This window comes from Lepidochelys olivacea (assembly GCF_965140295.1).
Source record: "Lepidochelys olivacea isolate rLepOli2 genome assembly, chromosome: 1".
NCBI classification, from domain to species: domain Eukaryota; kingdom Metazoa; phylum Chordata; order Testudines; family Cheloniidae; genus Lepidochelys; species Lepidochelys olivacea.
In genome coordinates, this window is record NC_140411.1 from 127122501 (window position 1) to 127142318 (window position 19818).

General features: G+C 42.9%; 1 protein-coding gene across 1 annotated transcript; it reads left to right on the top strand.

The window, feature by feature from the left end:
• The first annotated feature begins 6133 nt into the window (after positions 1-6133).
• LOC311525562 (acetylserotonin O-methyltransferase-like) lies at positions 6134-19257 on the top strand. The gene is made up of 8 exons (XM_084637816.1): positions 6134-6236; positions 6337-6511; positions 9398-9527; positions 10838-10906; positions 11475-11593; positions 15099-15239; positions 17196-17318; positions 18068-19257. The coding sequence occupies exons 1-8, from the start codon at positions 6165-6167 to the stop codon at positions 18277-18279; spliced, it is 1041 nt and encodes a 346-aa protein (XP_084493942.1). The 5' UTR covers positions 6134-6164; the 3' UTR covers positions 18280-19257.
• Positions 19258-19818: the final 561 nt, after the last annotated feature.

The window sequence follows — 19818 nt, forward strand, 5'->3', positions numbered from 1 at the left end:
ATGATATGTGTATCTAACACTGTAGAAAACACTATATGACATATTGTGCTACTTGAGAAATAGCAGCTCAATATGCCATTACAGTTTGTGTTGTGCAAACACACAATGAACAGAGTTAAGGTTGTGAGTTCATCCGCAATAGTCACGCCATGACTTCTGAATGTTCAAGCATAGCATTCTTTTAAAGTAGGACAGTGCAATGTAAACCCCTCTCTCTCAGTGCTGACTTCTGCTTTTGACCTCTTCAGGAGGTTCATCTACTCTCCTTAAACTTCAGCCAAAGAGGTGGCACAAGCTTCTAAAGACAGACATGCTCAGAGAATACAATAGAAGGGTAATTGTATGTGCATGTAACCTGTGTGTAGTTGCACTATGTAGTGAAGACAGAGAAAATATGGCTTTACTAAATAATAACATTCTACACATCCACACATAGGCCAGAATCCTTGTAATAATTTAGGTCTAAATTTAGGCTGTGTGTCTCCAGCAACCTTTGGATAATTGGGGTATACTTTTATTCTGAAACAGAGTGTTCATGAGGCACTATTGTGGAATAGCTTATTCTGCAATAGCTATGCTGGTTAATGTGTAGACAAGGCCCAAGTGACTAAAACGCATGATGTTTTGTTAGCTGTATTTCACTTACAAGTTTAGCCTCGTCTGGAAATTACATTAAATTTGTAAGTAGTTGAGAGTACTGAGGCTGGAGAAACTAATTACACTAAATAAGCCTACTACTGCTATTTGTTACAGGAAACTGTGCTTGCCTACAACAAAAACGAACTATGAGAAACCCTGAGTGTTTCAAAGAGTTCAGCTTAGAAATCACATAAAGCTTTTTATGGTCAAGAGAATCCACAGTTTCATAGGCAGACAGAAAAAAAAAAGCAGCATATGTGAACTGGTTCATAAACCAAAGATTTCCCCATTTATTTAAATCTCTGTTTAAAGTTTACAATACCGGTGAAATTCCAGAAAAATTAAAATAGCTTCAGAATGATACCTGCATATTACATTTTGGGTATAACAAGTGATAGTTTTGTGCCGTATAGGTGGCAATGCTTGGTGAAATATACCTGGAAAAGGTAATTTTGAACTGATCTGGGATTATTGGTCTGAATTTCTAAATTCTGCTTTAGACTTGTGTGGTTGAACTGACATGAGCAACTCCATAAATCCACAGGCAGATAAACTTGACTGGAGATAAATATGGATCTATATTTAATGAGCGTTAGTTCCACACTGGTGCTAAAATCACCCACTCAGAACAGCATAGAACTAGGACAGAAGTTTGCCGTTGTACCATGGTTATGATTAGACCCTGAATTAATGTAACTGATTTATTATGTCTTGATAAACTGTAACATCCCCTGTTCAGGTTTTTGACATTTTGTAAACGCTATCATCTAAACATCTTTATTTTGCTTTCTGTAACTTCTCATTAGCTTTTAAAATGCTATTTTGGCTGATAAAATACATAGTGATTCTCCGGTCTGTACTTTATAGACAGAGAGCCAAAGAACAGCGAGAAACCTAACAGAAGTAACTGGCTGATTTAAATTCTTCAACCAGTCAGTCCGCGCCACTGTGGGGCACCCCGGTCCCTCCACCTGCGCTGGCTGGTGCGCCGTGATGAGTGGACACTCAGGCCAGAGGCTGCTCTCAGGCACTCTTGCCTTCTGCCCTGGCTTACTTCTACTGTTGCTCATGACACTCAACCTAAGTTTAGGCCTAAGTTATTACAAGGATTCTGGGCTATGTATAAATGTACAGAATACTGTTATTAATTAAATTAATATTTTCTGTGTCTTATCATAGAATATCAGGGTTGGAAGGGACCTCAGGAGGTCATCTAGTCCAACCCCCTGCTCAAAGCAGGACCAATCCCCAATTAAATCATCCCAGCCAGGGCTTTGTCAAGCCTGACGTTAAAAACTTCTAAGAGAGGAGATTCTACCACCTCCCTAGGTAACGCATTCCAGTGTTTCACCACCCTCCTAGTGAAAAAGTTTTTCCTAATATCCAACCTAAACCTCCCCCACTGCAACTTGAGACCATTACTCCTTGTCCTGTCCTCTTCTACCACTGAGAATAGTCTAGAACCATCCTCTTTGGAACCACCTCTCAGGTAGTTGAAAGCAGCTATCAAATCCCCCCTCATTCTTCTCTTCTGCAGACTAAACAATCCCAGTTCCCTCAGCCTCTCCTCATAACTCATGTGTTCCAGTCCCCTAACCATTTTTGTTGCCCTTTGCTGGACTCTCTCCAATTTCTCCACATCCTTCTTGTAGCGTGGGGCCCAAAACTGAACACAGTACTCCAGATGAGGCCTCACCAATGTCGAATAGAGGGGAACGATCACATCCCTCGATCTGCTCGCTATGCCTCTACTTATACAACCCAAAATGCCATTGGCCTTCTTGGCAACAAGGGTACACTGCTGACTCATATCCAGCTTCTCATCCACTGTCATCCCTAGGTCCTTTTCCGCAGAACTGCTGCCGAGCCATTCGGTCCCTAGTCTGTAGCTGTGCATTGCGTTCTTCCATCCTAAGTGCAGGACCCTGCACTTATCCTTGTTGAACCTCATCAGATTTCTTCTGTCCAACATGTTACATACACTTACATTGCCTTCCTAGTGTGTTTTTTATAACATAGCTTTCTCACAACTAATAATAGGGGTAGTGATAAGGGAAGAGAGGGGCTTGCAGGGGATTATACCCACTCTAAAATTTGCCTTGGCCCCCTGTAGCCCACCCCACAGAGCAGTTCCTGCTCTGTGGCCACCAGGCTCTGAAAGCAGAGCAGACAAAGCGGCAGCTACTGTCCAGGTGCCCACCTCCAGCAGCAGCTCAGAGGTAAGTCCGGGCAGCGCGGGTGGGGGCGGGACAATGGTGGTGCCACAGAGAGGGTCAGGGTCTCATGGAGAGGGGGGCTAAGGTCCACCTTATTGAAACAGATCTTTAGTGGCCCACAGCTGGGCAGATTGTAACCGATACCAGTGAAAATTTGGATTCAATTTGCTCAATGCTCTGCAGTTTATTTGAGAAAGAATCACACAAGCCGTAAGAGGTTATACAATACATAGGGCCCTCCCAAATTCATGGTCCAGTCTAGCCAATTTCACGGTCATAGGATTTTAAAAATCATACATTTCATGATTTCAGCTATTTAAATCAGAAATTTCAAGACATTTCTAATTGTAGGGGTCCTGACCCAAAAAGTAGTTGTGGGCTAAGTTCCCTCTAAGCTGCGCGGCCACATATCGGCCTATTAAGCCCACACAGGGGTTCAGGATGGTGCGGGGAGAGATGCCTCTCCCTGCCAGCCCCAGCACGGATCTGCTGCGGTAGTGAGAGGAGCCCCACCCCTACCCCCAACACAGACCTGCCCGGACTTGCTGTGGTCTGGGAGAGGAGCCCCTCCCTCAGCTCTGAGTTGCTGTGGCAAGAGAGGGCTGGAGGAGTCCTCTCTCCCCACTGCAGCCCCAGGGCAGCCTGCACCCCAAACCCCTCATTCCAGGCCCCAACCCAGAGCCTGCACCCTCCCTGCACCCTAACCCTCTGCTCTAGCCTTGAGCCCCCTCCCACACCCTAACCCCTCATCCCCAGCCCCACCGCAAAGCTCTGACCCCCAGCCAGAGCCCTCACTCCTCGCACATACCCCAACCCTCTGCCCCAGCTCTGAGCCCACTCTCCCACTCCGAAAGCCTCAGCCCCACCCCCACCACATAAATTTTGTTATGTGCACCAGTATGAAAGTGGTGTGTCACACATCACCTCCATATTGGTGCACATAACAAAATTCATTCTGCACGTGGATGTCAAAAATTAGAGGGAACACTGCTTGTGTGTGTGTGTGGGGGGGGCGGCCGCAAGGTTATTGTAGGGGGTGTTGCAGCATGATATGGTATTGCCACCCTTACTTCTGTGCCGCTGCCTGCAGAGCTGGGCCTTCAGTCAGCAGCTGCCACTCTCCAGCCACACAGCTCTGAAGGCAGCAACGCCCATAGGGTAAAAGCACACAAAAGATCAGATTTAATGGAGGGAGACCAGTTTTCATGGTCCATGATACATTTTTCATGGCCGTGAATTTGGTAGGGCCCTAACAATAGCTCGTCCTAATAAGCCTCAATTTCCCAAGCGTAAACCCTCAGTAACTATGTTGGCCTTGCACAGTATCCTGATTGGCAAACAAAGCAGGTATAGCTACAAGTCCTAGCTGGGGATTTCTTTTCTTCTCTTCTCTTTCCTTCTCAAGTACTTGGTGTCAAGGTTCCTCCCCCACTCTGAACTCTAGGGTACAGATGTGGGGACCTGCATGAAAAACCTCCTAAGCTTATCTTTACCAGCTTAGGTCAAAACTTCCCCAAGGTACAAAATATTACCCCCGTTATCCTTGGAATGGCCGCTACCACCACCAAACTAATACTGGTTACTGGGGAAGAGCTGTTTGGACGCGTCCTTCCCCCCAAAATACTTCCCAAAACCCTGCACCCCACTTCCTGGACAAGGTTTGGTAAAAAGCCTCACCAATTTGCCTAGGTGACTACAGACCCAGACCCTTGGATCTTAAGAACAATGAACAATCCTCCCAACACTTGCACCCCCCCTTTCCTGGGAAATGTTGGATAAAAAGCCTCACCAATTTGCATAGGTGACCACAAACCCAAACCCTTGGATCTGAGAACAATGAAAAAAGCATTCAGTGTTTTACAAGAAGACTTTTAATAAAAAATAGAAGTAAATAGAAATAAAGAAATCCCCCCTGTAAAATCAGGATGGTATATATCTTACAGGGTAATTAGATTAAAAAACATAGAGAACCCCTCTAGGCAAAACCTTAAGTTACAAAAAAGATACACAGACAGAAATAGTTATTCTATTCAGCACAATTCTTTTCTCAGCCATTTAAAGAAATCATAATCTAACACATACCTAGCTAGATTACTTACTAAAAGTTCTAAGACTCCATTCCTGTTCTGTCCCCGGCCAAGACGACTACAGACAGACACACAAACCCTTTGTTTCTCTCCCTCCTCCCAGCTTTTGAAAGTATCTTGTCTCCTCATTGGTCATTTTGGTCAGGTGCCAGCGAGGTTACCTTTAGCTTCTTAACCCTTTACAGGTGAGAGGAGCTTTCCCCTGGCCAGGAGGGATTTCAAAGGGGTTTACCCTTCCCTTTATATTTATGACACTTGGTCTTGTCAAATGTCCCCTGAAGCAGGGTTTTGGCTACCCCAAGGCTCTCTCTCTTACAGCATCACAGACCTCTTCAGATGTTAATTGTGGAACTAACTAACCAATTAACACCGCACATATGATATTCTTAGTACTTATACCCCTTGCTCTCAAAGGAGTCACATGTCCCAGAAATATGCCTGTGGGTGTTTCATTACTGGTATTTCGAATTATATTTTAGAAGGGACTGCAAAACAGATAGAGACCAAAGATCAGTTGACGGTTGCCCTCTCATCAATCACTCATTTGAGCTCTTAATGTGTTGCCATCCAAAAGGGTCATTTTGATCCAGCTCATTATATTCCAAGCTCATTGATCACGTCTTTTGTGTTGTCTTTAGTTTTGCGAGCTGCCCAACAGCTGATATGACCAAAGTTTCAAGTTGAAACACACACACACAGATAGAGTCTCTGATTAACCAATTTCAACACTCTCAGTAAATTTCAGTACCAACTGTCTGATGCCAAGAGAACCCTGCTCCCAGAATCCTCTCGCAAATTCAGATGTACCAAGCCATACCAAACTCATGCTCACTACAGTCATTCATATCAATCACAGTAATTCATAATAATAATTTGGCACTGTCACAACATAATGCCAACAGAACCCAGTCTTGGGGGGGTGGGATCGAAAGTGGGACCTCTAGAGCTTAGTGCACGAGCCTCTACTGCATGAGCTAAAAGCCAACTGGCTGTTAGCTAAGGCTGTAAAGCAGACTAATTTTATCTCTCTCTCTACATGGTCTCCATGCCACTAGATGGGACAGAACAACACACCTCAGCCCCAACCCCCTTGGGGAAGAGGCTAGGGAAGCCCCTGACCAATCAGATTAAGTGAACTACCCAGTGTGATCTGTATCTAGTGCAAAATTAGCTTATTTAAACAACAAAGGCAAGAGGATCTCTCACAGAGTGCTGAAGGAAAATGAGCTCCACACAAGATCTTGACTATCCTCAGATCTTATTTCAATACAACAATGGGTTTTTAGTCTCAAAGGTAAGCATACAAATAATGCTTGGAAATTACATTAGAACTCATCATTGGGGGGCATCTGCACTTTCTCTTACTCCCCTGTCCCATCCCCGTTTGCTTTCAGATTATGTTTACCGCCTGTGAGTTGGGAGTGTTTGATCTATTGCTGGAGTCAGAAGGGCCCCTGTCTTCAGATGCCATTGCTGAACGTTTGGGTACCAGCGCCAGTGGAATAGAACGGTTACTTGATGCCTGTGTGGGATTAAAGCTCCTGGGAGTCGAAATGAAAAGTGAAGGAGGTAATGTTGTCGGGAAGGGAGAAGGCTAACAATTCAATCACTGTTGGTTTTAAGGCCTCATTAAATAGCATGTGCGAGACTGAGTTATAATATTGAACGCCAAAATGCCAGAATGAGGGAAGAGGTAAAGTGTGATCTGAAAAATCTCAATGCAGCAGATTTACAAAAACTGAACTTGGTAGAAGTAAGAGAGTAAAACAGATGCATAGTCACTTTTCTACCTCTCCTAAGAACCTCTTTAACTCACTGGACCAAATTCACAAGCAATAGTAATTACCCATAAGGGAAGGGAATTTGAGACTAAGCAGCTGTAAGGGAATCTAAGAGAGTGTTGTAAGATGTGTAAATGTATATATATATAGCGTGAAGGCTAGAAGAAGATATTAGTTGCACTAATTTAGACTTCTTTAAGCTCTCCTGCTGACTTGGCCAATTGTCTTTATATCTTCTTATTAATTATCTTTATTTCATAAAGTGCAGTTTCAGACTTCCTGAGCTAAAGACAAGAGGTCAGATCCTCAGCTGGTATAAACTGGTGGAACTCCATTGTACTTGACAGAGCTATGCCTGTTTACACTGGCTGAAGGTCTGGAACTCTGCAATGTGAAGTGTACTTTAGAAATATTTACAGATAGCTTAGAAAAAGATGTGTTCAGACAAAGTAACCCTGAATGAAAATCCTATGTATACAAAGAAACTTCTTTGCTGTGCGTTCTCCGCTTTCAGCCTGAATTATGCCCACAGTACACTATTTAGTAGGGAGAAATGAGGAGAAAAGCCCACAGAGAGCAGGAAAAGACTGTACCAGATACAATTAGGGTGACCAGACAACAAGTGTGAAAAATCGGGACGGGGGTGGGAGGTAATAGGAGCCTATATAAGAAAAAGACCCAAAAATCGGGACTGTCCCTACGAAATCGGGACATCTGGTCACCCTAGTGTCAAAGTCAGATTTAGGACTCACATAATTTGTCAGACCACTCTGTTTATTAGCAAAGCGCTTTGCTAATGCACCCAGATGTGAGCCCCTCTCTGAGGCTCAAGATAACTTATTTATACAGCTAAGCCAAAGCCAATTTAACGTAAGAGACAAAAGAAAGCAGAAACTGACAAATATACATACATATCTTACTTGCATACTAACATTTACCAATCTCCTAGCTCAGTAGGAGCTCTAAGTTAATTAGCTTGAGGACCCATTGTCTCACACTGCTTAATGTTTCTCTTCCTGACAACTATATTTCAACAAACTCTTCAAGTAGCATTTCTTTAATGAATTATAATTTCAATATAATTCATTCTACTTTCACACTAGATACAATATCTATCTACCTACAGAAGCAGCAGTAGCATGCTTTAAACAAACAAGAACATTTTAAAAAAAATTATTTGTATTAAACACAGGAAGCATACAAATGTTGTTATGAGCGGGGTTTTTGAACAATAAATAACTTGTAACATTGCCTTTGGATAATTCCAAAAATCTGCAGTTCCAAATGATCAATTTAAATTAGTGAATGACAAATGTATTCAGCGTTCGTGCCAGGCCCCGTGACACAAACCTCTTCACGTTTGTTGTACTTACTTGCAACCTCTCAGATTGCTCCTCATAGATCACACACATACACACACCCTCCCAGCTATCAAGACCCTCTCTCCAGTCTTTCCAGGGGAATCAAGCAATCAAGGAATAAAGTTCTAAGGGTTAATATAAACCCATTGGTACACTGGGTCCTAAACTTTATTCTTACTGTGTTTGTTTGCATAGCAGGGGGACTGCTGTGACACACATCCTTGAAGAGTGGCCTTTTTACAAATACTTTCTCTTCTCTTAGGCAACATCTATATGGGGAAGTTATTCTGGAATAAGGATGGGGGAATTTGCTGTAGCTTTTCCACAGTAGAATAAGATTTGGCTTGTTCCATTTAGCTTTATCCACTTCTAAAATGGATTAAACTAAGCTGTCAACATGGGGAGCTTTTTCCAAACAGCTATTCCAGTCCATTTCACCATGTAGACAAGCCCTTAGAAATCTGTGGCCACTTCTGAAGCCACCTACACCCTTTCCAGGGCAACCAGGCCAGCTGCAGGAACACAAATGAGGCAGCATCCACCCTGCTAATAGAAGTTCAGCTGGATGCTTCAGAGGAACTTTTTTCCTTTGTGGCAGCTGCCTGGGTGTAGAGCACACACAGAGATTCTCCTGGAGCTGCCCAGACCCTCAGTCTTGCCATCACACACAGTGGAGGAATAGATTTAAAGCCTAATCTGGCTCTCATTGAATTCAGTGGGAGTTTGCCTCTGTTGTAAGAGAGAACACATATAGCAGCCTATATGTCTGTCCATTAAAGACATATAGTAAGCATAGTTAGAACCCAAAACTTTGCATCTTTGAGATGACTCCCATAATCAGCCAATGAGAATACTGAAATTCAGTAGCGGTAGGTGGCCTCAGAAGTGGGTGGAATTATGTCCTGGGGACTTAACTCTCCCGTTGGTTTCCTCACCAGGCCAAAAAAGACTAGTATGTTAGGTGTTACTATTTAAATAAAGTGTGTTTGAGCACAAACACTAAAAAGCATAGTGGAAAGAGACGCCACCACAGCCGTATGATTTATCTACTTTCACAGAGAAATGGTGGTGGTAATGGGGTTGCCTTTTCCATCCTGCAATTCTTCACTCCAGTTCTTGCAGAATCTGATGGGTAGATATGGTATGCTATGCATGCGTGCACCTGGGCCCTTCCCCATCTCTGGCCTATCTAGTTTCTTTGTTGCTTTGGTTACATTCCTACAGCTTGTTCTTGTTATAAAGATTATGCTGTAAAACAGGCGTTGCACAATGACAAGTTTGTAAATGTTAACTTACCTTCTTTTTCCTTTTAGCCTTTTACAGGAACACAGAGCTTTCCAACCTCTATCTTACAAAATCAAGTCCCAAGTCTCAGTATCATAATTTGATGTACTACTCCAAAACCATCTATTTGTGCTGGCACTACCTGACAGATGCTGTGAGGTAAGGAGACGAAATCTTTTGTCGTTTGCACACAATTCATGTGCCAACACCCAGTGCAGTAAAGCATTTTGCTACATTTGTGAACCTTCTAAGGCAGAGGCGTGTCTCTGGGGAAACAAGAAAAAATGAAGATATTGACAGGTAATTGTTTGGGAAGCATGTTGAACTATTACTACATGAGCGTATGTTTACTAGTGCTTCAGTGGATGAATTCACTGTAGATTCAGGAAACACACTTCTATACAATGCTTCTTTGGTGTGTCCCAAGGGGAACATTTAATCATGACAACAGTTTCTGTGGAGGGAAGCCCTTGGCCAGGCAAATGATGATGAATAGTGACTGAGGGATGCTTGCAGGGATCCTAATTGGTTTTGTTGCCAAAGGCAGAAGAAAGTGAGGAAGGAAGTCAGTGTATATTGGGCCAGAATCTCAGCCAGTACAAGTCAGCACAACTCTTTATGGAGCTATGTCAATTTACACCAGCTGAGGATCTGAGCCCTGTCTCTGGTACATCAAATAGCAGTTGTGTTTCCTTCCTCTTAGTGGTGTCCAATAATGAACATAAAATAATAACAAAGTAGAGATTGATTTCCTTTCTGAATCTTTTGGTTGTGGCACAGACCGCTTTCAGAATGATCAAGCCAAGGGTTCCCCCTCCCCCGCCCCAATTTTTTTTTGGTGGCCTCAGGATGCAGCCAACTCATGATGGTGGCCATGCTGCCCTGTGGGCCAGGAGCTCCATAGCCACCAGGGGCTGGGGAGCCCAGCTGCCCTCGTTACCCTTGTGGGCTCCACTTCCCCCAAGGATGGGGGCCAGGACCTAGGCTGCCCCAAAGGGGGTCCTACTGCCTCACCTGCTGAAGCATTGCCCTGAGAGCCCCGCTGTCCCAGGAATGGGGGCTGAAGTCAGATAGCCTGAGGGGCAGGGGCCTGGAGCCCAGGGGACCCCACTGCCCCCAGATGGGGGATGGGAGTCTGGCTGCAGCTGCTGCCCTGGGGGCCTTGCTTCCCCATGGATGTGGGTTGGGAGCTTGGCTGCCCCAGGTGGCCCTGTGCCCTGCCTCCTGAAGTGCTGGGGCCCCTGAAGCCCTGCCATCCCGGGGCTGGAAGTACCTACTGCTGGCAGCCCTGTGGCTGCACAAAAAGTGGTTGGTGGCCGCATTTCAGAATCGCTGATCAAATCAATAACACAAAGGGTAACACTTGTACCTTAATAAGTTGAATAAAATAGGTACCTTAATAAACCAAAATTGTCACCAATGCAGTAAGGTATTAAAATACAAATACCACGTATTTATTTTTCTTTAAGAGATGGAAAAAACCAGTATGAGCGAGCATTTGGTATTTCATCAGAAGACATCTTTGGGGCTCTCTACAGGTAATAATCAATTTAGTGTTGGGAGTTTTATGCTTTTCTTTTATGTGGATATCTTTTCTATTTTGTATTACCACTTTGACTGTGAAATATGATGATTAGTCCTATTCACATGAAAACCCCGTCATTTCAATGGTATCCAGTGTTGAGACTCTCTGGTATGTCTAAGGTGCTCATCACCTTGGTATCTAAACATCACGTTCTTACTGGCAACCTGTCATGAACAATGTGCTATGTACAATGTTTGGTATAATGGAAAATTCTGTTAAATGAAAAACAGCTGGAGACCCTTAGGCTTAGCATCATAACACACTGCTAGATAAGTGTAACTTTCAGTAAGTCTTATTAAAATGTAGGAATATGAAACAGGGTGGATTTATTCTTAATATTTTGAATATCTGTCAATGTAAGTTCATTTTAATAGTGGTCCAAATAGACGATTGTGCATGCTGGCCGAGAAACAGGGTTTAATACAGTATTTCAGCTAAAAGCACAAGTTATATGATGCTCGCCATCAATGAATGTGTCATAATTTACTTGTGCTACAAATAATGTTCTTTTAAATGACTAGATCAGAAGAAGAGATGATCAAATTCATGTATGGTTTAAATGCAATTTGGAGTATTTGTGGCAGAGATGTGATTGCTGCATTTGACCTTTCAGCTTTCACGGTCATTTATGATCTGGGAGGTAAGTGTCATCAGAACTTTGAACTGTCTTCTTTTGTAAGCTATGGATAAGTACTGCACTTGTTCTACGACCTGTGTGAGCAATGGAAAAACAGAACAGACTTCATGGCCAGGATCAATCACAAGGGAAGCATTTTACATTTTGAGCCAAAGTTGTATAAAAATATGAAAATGATAAAAGCATTAGAAAGCGGAATGTTTCCCTCAGTCTAAAGAATCCCATAGATCTAAGCAGCAGCTTATTTTACTTCTCACTGGTTTGGTAGGTTTTTCTTTTGCCATTGCTTAAGAAATTCTACCAGAACAGCTTCCAGGCTATTCTTCACTACATTCAGTGCCTTCAGGTTGATGAATTGCCTACATACGTCTTACCCCAAACAGCTTTAACATTGTCTCTGTATTTCAATCCTGTCAGGATTTATAGTACCACGCAATCTCCATTTCTACTTCTCCCCTGCTGTTTTGCTCTCTCAAGTTTCTAAAACACAGAAAGCAGAAATGAAGTCTGGCTAATCTGTTCTGACCACTTTCACTTCTCAACTGCTAAAGCATGTCTTGCACCCCCAGAAAGGGCATCTCGCACCCCCAGGGGATGTGTGCACCCCAGGTTAAGAACCACTGCTCTAAAGACTTTCAGAAAGCCTCAACCAGGGCCGGCTCCAGGCACCAGTGAACCAAGCAGGTGCCTGGGGCAGCCAATGTAAAGGGGCGGCAGGATATCGGGCTCTGGGGCGTCAATCCACCCTCGGTGGCGGCGGCAATTCGGCGGCCGCACCATCACTCCACCTCCGTGTTTGGCGGGCAGGATTCCGCCTCCCCGTTCAATGGCAAGTGTTGTTTTTTTTCGCCGCTTGGGTAGCAAAAACGCTGGAGCTCGCCTCAACTGTGCATTATTTTTCCTAGCAATGGCCTTACCTATGGTTTTCTGACTAATATTGATGACAATTTTCTGCAGGAGCCATTCATAGCATTAGAACAGCCTCTGCCAATGTATTTCCTTTATGGCACCAAATATAGCCTTACAGTTTGGATGTCAAAATTCTGCAGTCACACCACAATCACTTCTGTGTTTTTCGTGAGCCAAGTGATGTATTAAAATCTGCTACATGATGGTGGTGGTGGTGGTGTTTTCACTATCATGTATTATTATTTTAAAGTTTTCTTGACTACATTTGTTGGGTTACTTCCATGCCCATGGCTCTGATTCAGCCTCAATGGGAATTATCATGTATTTAGGGATAGGCCTATGCTTAAGCACCTGGGTGAATCAAGGTCCATAAGCATGATCTGGTCTGCCCTCCGACTATTTCATTTTAAGTAGATCCGGCTGGGAAAATGAATCTCACACTGCAAAAGTTTCAAGGTTTTAGAAATAAACTGTATCCCAAATTGGGATGAAAAGCCAAAATCTCAAACATTTTTGCAGAAGAGAAATTCTGCAATACTTCATTTTGGAAACACCAAAGTGTTCCTGGAGGGGGAATATTTCAAAGTTTCTCAAATGAAAGATGCTTCTTGGGAGCTCTGCTCTGGGGCAACCCCACCACAGGAGCAGTTGAAGAGCCAGGGAGCTGGGGGATCCTGGAAAACTGCTCGCCAGATGGGTTGCTGGCAAGGTAGGGCAGGCAAGCTGGAAGTAAGTTAGTTATCCTGAAGCTTAACGTATTCATAGCCATGGAATCTTTCCAAATTGTCCCACACCCCACCCATCACTTGAACTCAACTTAAAGTCCCTTTCCCCCCTTCTGCCTTCTCCCCAAGACAAATGTACTGGTTGCCTTGAGATTTCAGTCCTCTGCTTCCTAGACTGGAATCAGTGTTTTTATTACAAGGGATTTAAAAGTGTTCTTGGTGGCTGTTTTTATAGAATTAACATTGAAGAGCCACCATAAAATTTGGTAGGCTCAAAATGTGGACAACTTGCTTCCCTCCCACCCTTCTTTCTGTTTGCAAAGTCCTTATACAGAAAATCTTTCTGTGCCCTTTTTCGGTCTGAATCCAAACCCTAAAATAGTTGATGGGAATTGTCCCATTGACTCCACTGATCTTTGGAGCAGGCCGCTGTTGAATGCTCACTGCCTGCAGTCTTATGCAAATGACTAGCTCTGCAGGAACAAACCCATGTGCTTGTGGGATGGAGCAAAAGCAGCGGAAGCAGAGAAACCAGGTCAGTTTTCAGTTCATTGTTGTAAACAGTGAGAAAAAATGAATTTAAATATCATGGGGGAAAAATAACCTTGACATATGCTGTCCTTTTAATGTAAACTAACTCAACTTAAGCTCCTCACCTGTTTCTTTCCCCCTCTGGGGTTTGTTTCAAACAAAATCTAATCCTGAACAAGGTCGGTATGGTAACTTTTTGAATAGTGAATACTAGATGTGAATCTTTTCCATTTTTTACAATTCAGTTATTTTGCTCATGGCTTAGTGAGGCATTTCCTATATACCAAGACCTGGCTTTGGTGTAACCCTAATGAGAGGAGGCAAGGGCTTTGCAAAGCCAGCTTGTAGGGAAGGGTTCTAATGCATTGCAGCAGCGACGCTGCTGATTGTGACTTTGTTGGGACTCAGGAGACCTGGATCCTATCCCAGTTTTGCCCCGGCCTGCTGCATGACCTTAGGCAAGTCATTTCCCCTCTCTGGGCCTCTGTGCACTGGAGATAACAATATGTGCCTCCTTTGTAAAGTGCTTTGATATTTATAGATTAATAGCACTATAGACTCATAGACTTTAAGGCCAGCGGGGACCATCGTGATCATCTAGTTTAATAGTACTATATAAGAGGCTAAGTATTATTATTATGCTACATGACTTCCTAATGACTGAAGATGGGAACTTTAAAACAGAAGAATGGACTATCTGTTTTAGTTTCATTTAATGCTGGTGGAAAATTTTTCAGAACATTTTCACTAAAAAATTGAAGTTTCTGTTTTCCAGTGTTCAAAACAGACTCAATTTTATTTGTTTAAATTCTCATGTTTGATGGAAAACACTGAAATGGTTATCTCCATTTCCTATTTATCAAAATACAGGTTTTCAGTGAAAAATACTTCGTTATTTTTTTTATTTAAAAAAGTCATAAAAATTTCATGAAAACTAAAACTTAGGAAAAGTCAATATTGCACAAAAATTTCATATTCAGAATGGCCATTTCTTTGAAAGAAAACACTCTTCCTTTGAAAATTTCCAGCCAGCTGTAGTTGCATCATACTATGTTGTTTTAAAGCAATACCCTTTATGGTCCAGTGGTTAGATCACAGGAATGGGAAGCAGAAGAATTGGGTCTTATTCCAGAGAGAGGCTGGGAGACCATGAACAAATCACTTACCTTGTTTGTACTTCAGTGTCTCCTTCTGTAAAAATGGATACTAACGTTAACCTATCTCACAAGGCAGCATGAGTCTGAGTTCATTGCAGTCTTAAGTTTCTGAGATGGAAGCTATTATAAAAATGACCAGTATTGTTATATTTGAGCATTTACCCTGTATTTCACTTTCACTATAAGGATGTGCAGGTGGTTTGGCCCAGGAATGTATTTCTTTGTACCCAAATTCTACAGTCACAATTTATGACCTACCTAAAGTAGTGCAAGTGGCAAAGGAGCGTTTTGTACCCCCGGAAGAACGTCGGATCACTTTCCATGAAGGTAAACTGGATTCATTTTGTGTGTGCTCATCTGCAAAGAAAAATGTGCTGAAGGGACCATGTTTGATGATAACAGAGTGTAATGAGCAACGTACACCCTGTGGACTTGAAGAAGCTGAGCTATTAGTTGCCAAGGATGCAAATATATTCCAAGTCCTTGAACACTATCCCTATTAAATAGCAATGTAAAAGAAAAGAAACAAACTCCATGCAGTGGCCTTCCTAGCCCTTCCTGGTGTCACCCTGGGGGGAGGAGGGATGTGGCTTCACTGAATAATTGTGGGCAGTTCAAAGCATGCTAAATAGTTGAAAATAGTAGGTTGTGTAGATTAGTGCAATGTGACTGGGCACAAAGGCCCATAAAGACATCCATGTAACATTTGAAGGGATAAATGCTGTTGGGTCATGTTACAATATACATGTGACCCACTGCCGGGTGGTTTCCTCTTTAATTAGATTCACCAACCCAGTAACAAAAGAGCTCCTGTCATACCACACTGGTTAACAAGAAGCCGAAACATGCTGTCCCCATAAGCATTCCAGCCCCTAGTTCCCAGTCCAGACAAATAGGTCTTGTACAGTAAGAGGTTACTGAGTGTGACCCAATTCCCCATACTTTAAGGTTCCTCAATCTCAAAGGATGAGCCACAGATCCCAGGTCACTAAATATTTCAGATCTTACCAAAATCAAGCTGCCAGTCAATGTTTAGCACACTAACTAAGAATATATTAAAAATAAAGAAGAGAGTTCTAAAATAGGTAAAAGATGTACACATTACAAACAGTTGCTAACTCCTGAGATCAGGTCTGCAGCTTTGATGTAAGAGTCCATAGATTTGCAGAAGTCTCTCTGGCAAACTTCTAAAAGCTTGGAAGGGCCTCAGTCCCTAGTTTAAAATACTTCTTTTGTTATAAATCCACAGTGCAGAGAAATTTGGAGCAGGAATAAGGCAAGATGGAGTTCTCTCAGCTGTAATTTATACCTTGTGCCATGTGCCTGGAAATTTACTGTACCAAACCAAGCCCACTGTACCTCTACATGGAGAGTTACTGGCCAACATGGATTCTTAGGTCACATGTCCCCATCACATGGCCAGACATGTTTTGCTGAATCACAGTAGACGCCATTGGCTACTTGCTGTCTGAGTCATCCTCAGGAAGAGGCTATCTGGAAAGCTGATTCTTTCCAATAGCCCTTCCACACTTGGATAGTCCATCCAGAATGGGCTGTCAAGACTGGATGTAAACAACCTTATGGGCTTCACTCCAAGAACAAATGCATTTGAGATACAAATAGATAGCCAATATCATAACTTCACGTACAGTGATGATACATGGATTTAAACAGGATTTGTTAGCATGTATCTTTTCCATTGTTATCTTACATGACATACTTTGTACAAAGTTTGTTGCAATTGTATAATAGTGATACCAGCTATAATAAATATAGTTATCCTCAATTATATAGCATCATCCATCACAGCAGTGTGGGGGTATGTTGGTTTTATGTGTCTAGTTTTACTATTTAAATAGAAATAAATTGTTAATTTTGGAGGGTGGAGGTCAGGAGAGGAGGGGAGAGAAAGAGAAAGGGGACCCAGCAGTGAAGAAGGGGAAAAAGTGGAGGGGAGAGGGGATGACTTAAAAGCAAAGACAGAGAAGTGTGACAGATGGCTTATATGGATGAAGCAGACAGGAAACGGAGAGAAAGAGGGAGAGAGAGAGAAATGAAATTGGCATACAAGTGGCTGGATAAAGAGCACATCACCAATTATCCAATACTGGGAGATTTACCCCTTAAGTGGGCTGTGAATCCTCAGCATGACAAGGCAGAAGAGTGTAGCTTCCCAGCAAGTCTCACAAACAGTTTTGGAGCAAACTTATACTTCTTGCAACACCAGATTAAAAATGTTTGCTTATTCAGGCCTGTTTTTGCATTGTTTTCTTTTTGTTACAGGAGATTTTTTTAAAGATCCAATTCCAGAAGCTGACCTGTACATTTTGGCTAGGACCCTGCATGACTGGGCAGAAGACAAGTGTATGAAGCTACTAGCAAAAATCCACAAGGCTTGCAAGCCTGGTATGTTTTCCTCTTTGCAAAAAAGAGACTTATATGCATCATTTATTTGGGACAGGCTTTTTTTAAAGGGCCATTTTAATGAAAGACTTTCTCCTTTTACATGAGTGATTTGCATCCAGGACACATGAATAAGAATGGCCAACTTGAAAATTTGCTTCTAGTAATGTTGTCGAGTCTCCTGGATTGTCCTGGAGTCTCCAGGAATTAAAGATTAATCTTTAATTAAAGACTGACATCTGACAAAACCTCCATGAATACATCCATGCAAAATTGGCAACCCTAGCCTCTAGGTTTGGGCATACACTTTAGACAAGCAAAGCCAAATTTTAAAAGTTATTTAGGTGCCTCATGATGTTGATAGGCACCTATTCAAATTTTGAAAATTGCCAATGTGCATTTTTAGGTGCCTAAATTATTTTATTTTAAAACTCTGGCCCATGGGGCTTGACTTTCAGAGATGCCAAGCAACCACACCTCTGGTTCATTTCTGCTGGAGTCAATAAATGTTTCAATCACGGCTAATAGGTTCCCCTTCACTGTCTACTTTGAAGTGCAGGAAATAATAGCTAATTGATGCATAGAATCCCTCTAGCTATTTCATGAACTACTGTAGCAATATAACATGATTTTTCTTTTAATATAAAGGGGATCTCTAAGGTTACGGAAATACCTAAAAATGCAGTTGGAAAATAAGCTTTAGGGTCCCTCTCTGACAAATCAACATGTTTTAAATCTCTTTATCCCACTAGGGGGTGGAGTGCTGCTGGTTGAAACACTTCTGAATGAAGACAAAACTGGGCCTTTAGAAGCCCAGCTCTTCTCTCTGGTGATGTTGGTTCAGACTGAAGGAAAAGAACGAACGCCATCCGAGTACAGCAAGCTCCTCACTGCAGCTGGTTTCAGAGAGATTCAAGTCAAGAAAACAGGAAAGCTCTATGATGCCATTTTAGGAAGAAAATAACTCTGTCTCCTCTTTCTTGTCTATTGTTAGATGTATGAATGCAGGGAAGTGATCAGCTTTCACTGGACCCGCTCATAGTTAACCTTGTCACTTCTTTTTTTACAACAATACACTGTTAGAACACTCACTCCTTATGTATGTTGAGCCTACATGCAGCTCTTTTACAGTAAAGTGCAGCTCATGTTACCTCCCCCCCCCGTCCCACCTACCAGACCCACCTGCAACTCCCAGGTGTTAGCAGGGAGGGGCCCTGCTTTAGCTCTGTGGGGAGAGACAGCAGCAAAAGCAGTGGCTCTCCCTTCTTCGCTGCTCCCTCTCCCATGGCTGCAGCTACCAGCATGCTGGCTCCAGCAGCTGTCATGCAGAGAGGAGCCCTGGCGACACCATGTGACTGAGTGGGGCCAGCAAACCCTGGCAAAAATCTGGGTGAGCACATGACCCCACGGTGTCCCTCCCACGGTGTCCCTCCCACGCATTGCCTCTGACTTCTGCCCAGCAGGGAAGGAGGTCTCGGGGCTGCAGCCCCTCGGGGGTGTGCTTGCTGGGGCTCAGCACTTCAACGGGAGCACACCTGAAGCCCTGACCCTTGGCAAATACCTCCAGTGGGGCAGAAGCCCTGAGACCTCGCATCCCACAGGGCTGAAGCTCCAAGGCCTAGCTGGTGAACCCCGGCTCTCGAACTTCTGAAGATTGTGTTATGTGGCTCAGAGGGTCAGTAAATTTGGCCACGACTGCTACAGGGATTGACAGTCTGCTAATCTGAATGCGACTCTTGTTTGGCTCTTGACTCTAAATGGGGGACTAACGTAATTAACACATGTTTAACAAGAAATAGCATGTGAAAGCAACTGTGGAAATCTTATACTCCTTGCATTGTACATTGTTTCTATGCTGTCAGACTTTGTACTTTTCCATTCTTTGCATGTTTAACATAATGTCTGACCGGCCTGGTTTGTACTCAGCTTTCTTCCTGAAAATATAAACTGTACATCACTGTTGGATGCACTGTGATTCTATGAAAGTTTCTGCAGTGCAAAGGAAGTGAACTCTCATGTCAGGATTTGCCATCTTTCAGTTGCATTGAATGTTTCTTAATTCACTCTCAAATCACAGCAACAAGAAGACAATCAGTATAATGAAAGGTACCAAATTCAAAACTAATCACATGAGGTAATTTTCCCCACAGTGCCTGTGGGACTCATTGCTACAGGATACCACTGAGGCCAGGAGCTTAGCAGGATCCAGAAAAGGAGTCAACTTTTATATAGATAAGAGTATTGTAATACTCACTTATACAAAGAAAGGAATTTCTGGAACACTGAAAGTAACAACTCTAGCACACACAGGCAGGACTTGACTACCTGTTAAACCCCCCAGATCAGAAACAACACATAAGACAACAGCTTCACACTATGATAGAGATACAGCACTGTATGTTGGTGGAGGTGCTGTGAGCACTGATTACACTATCCAAAGTTGCTGTAGTAAGCATTAACAAGGGGGAAAAAAAGGAGTTTTAGAAGGAATACAAACTCTTAT

Excerpts from the sequence above, each read along its gene's own strand:
- LOC311525562 (XM_084637816.1), top strand. The coding sequence starts at position 6,165 with ATGAGCTCCACACAAGATCTTGACTATCCTCAGATCTTATTTCAATAC. Across the intron at positions 6,237-6,336 it reads ATGGGTTTTTAGTCTCAAAG|ATTATGTTTACCGCCTGTGA; the intron begins GTAAGCATACAA and ends GTTTGCTTTCAG. Across the intron at positions 10,907-11,474 it reads ATCTTTGGGGCTCTCTACAG|ATCAGAAGAAGAGATGATCA; the intron begins GTAATAATCAAT and ends TTAAATGACTAG.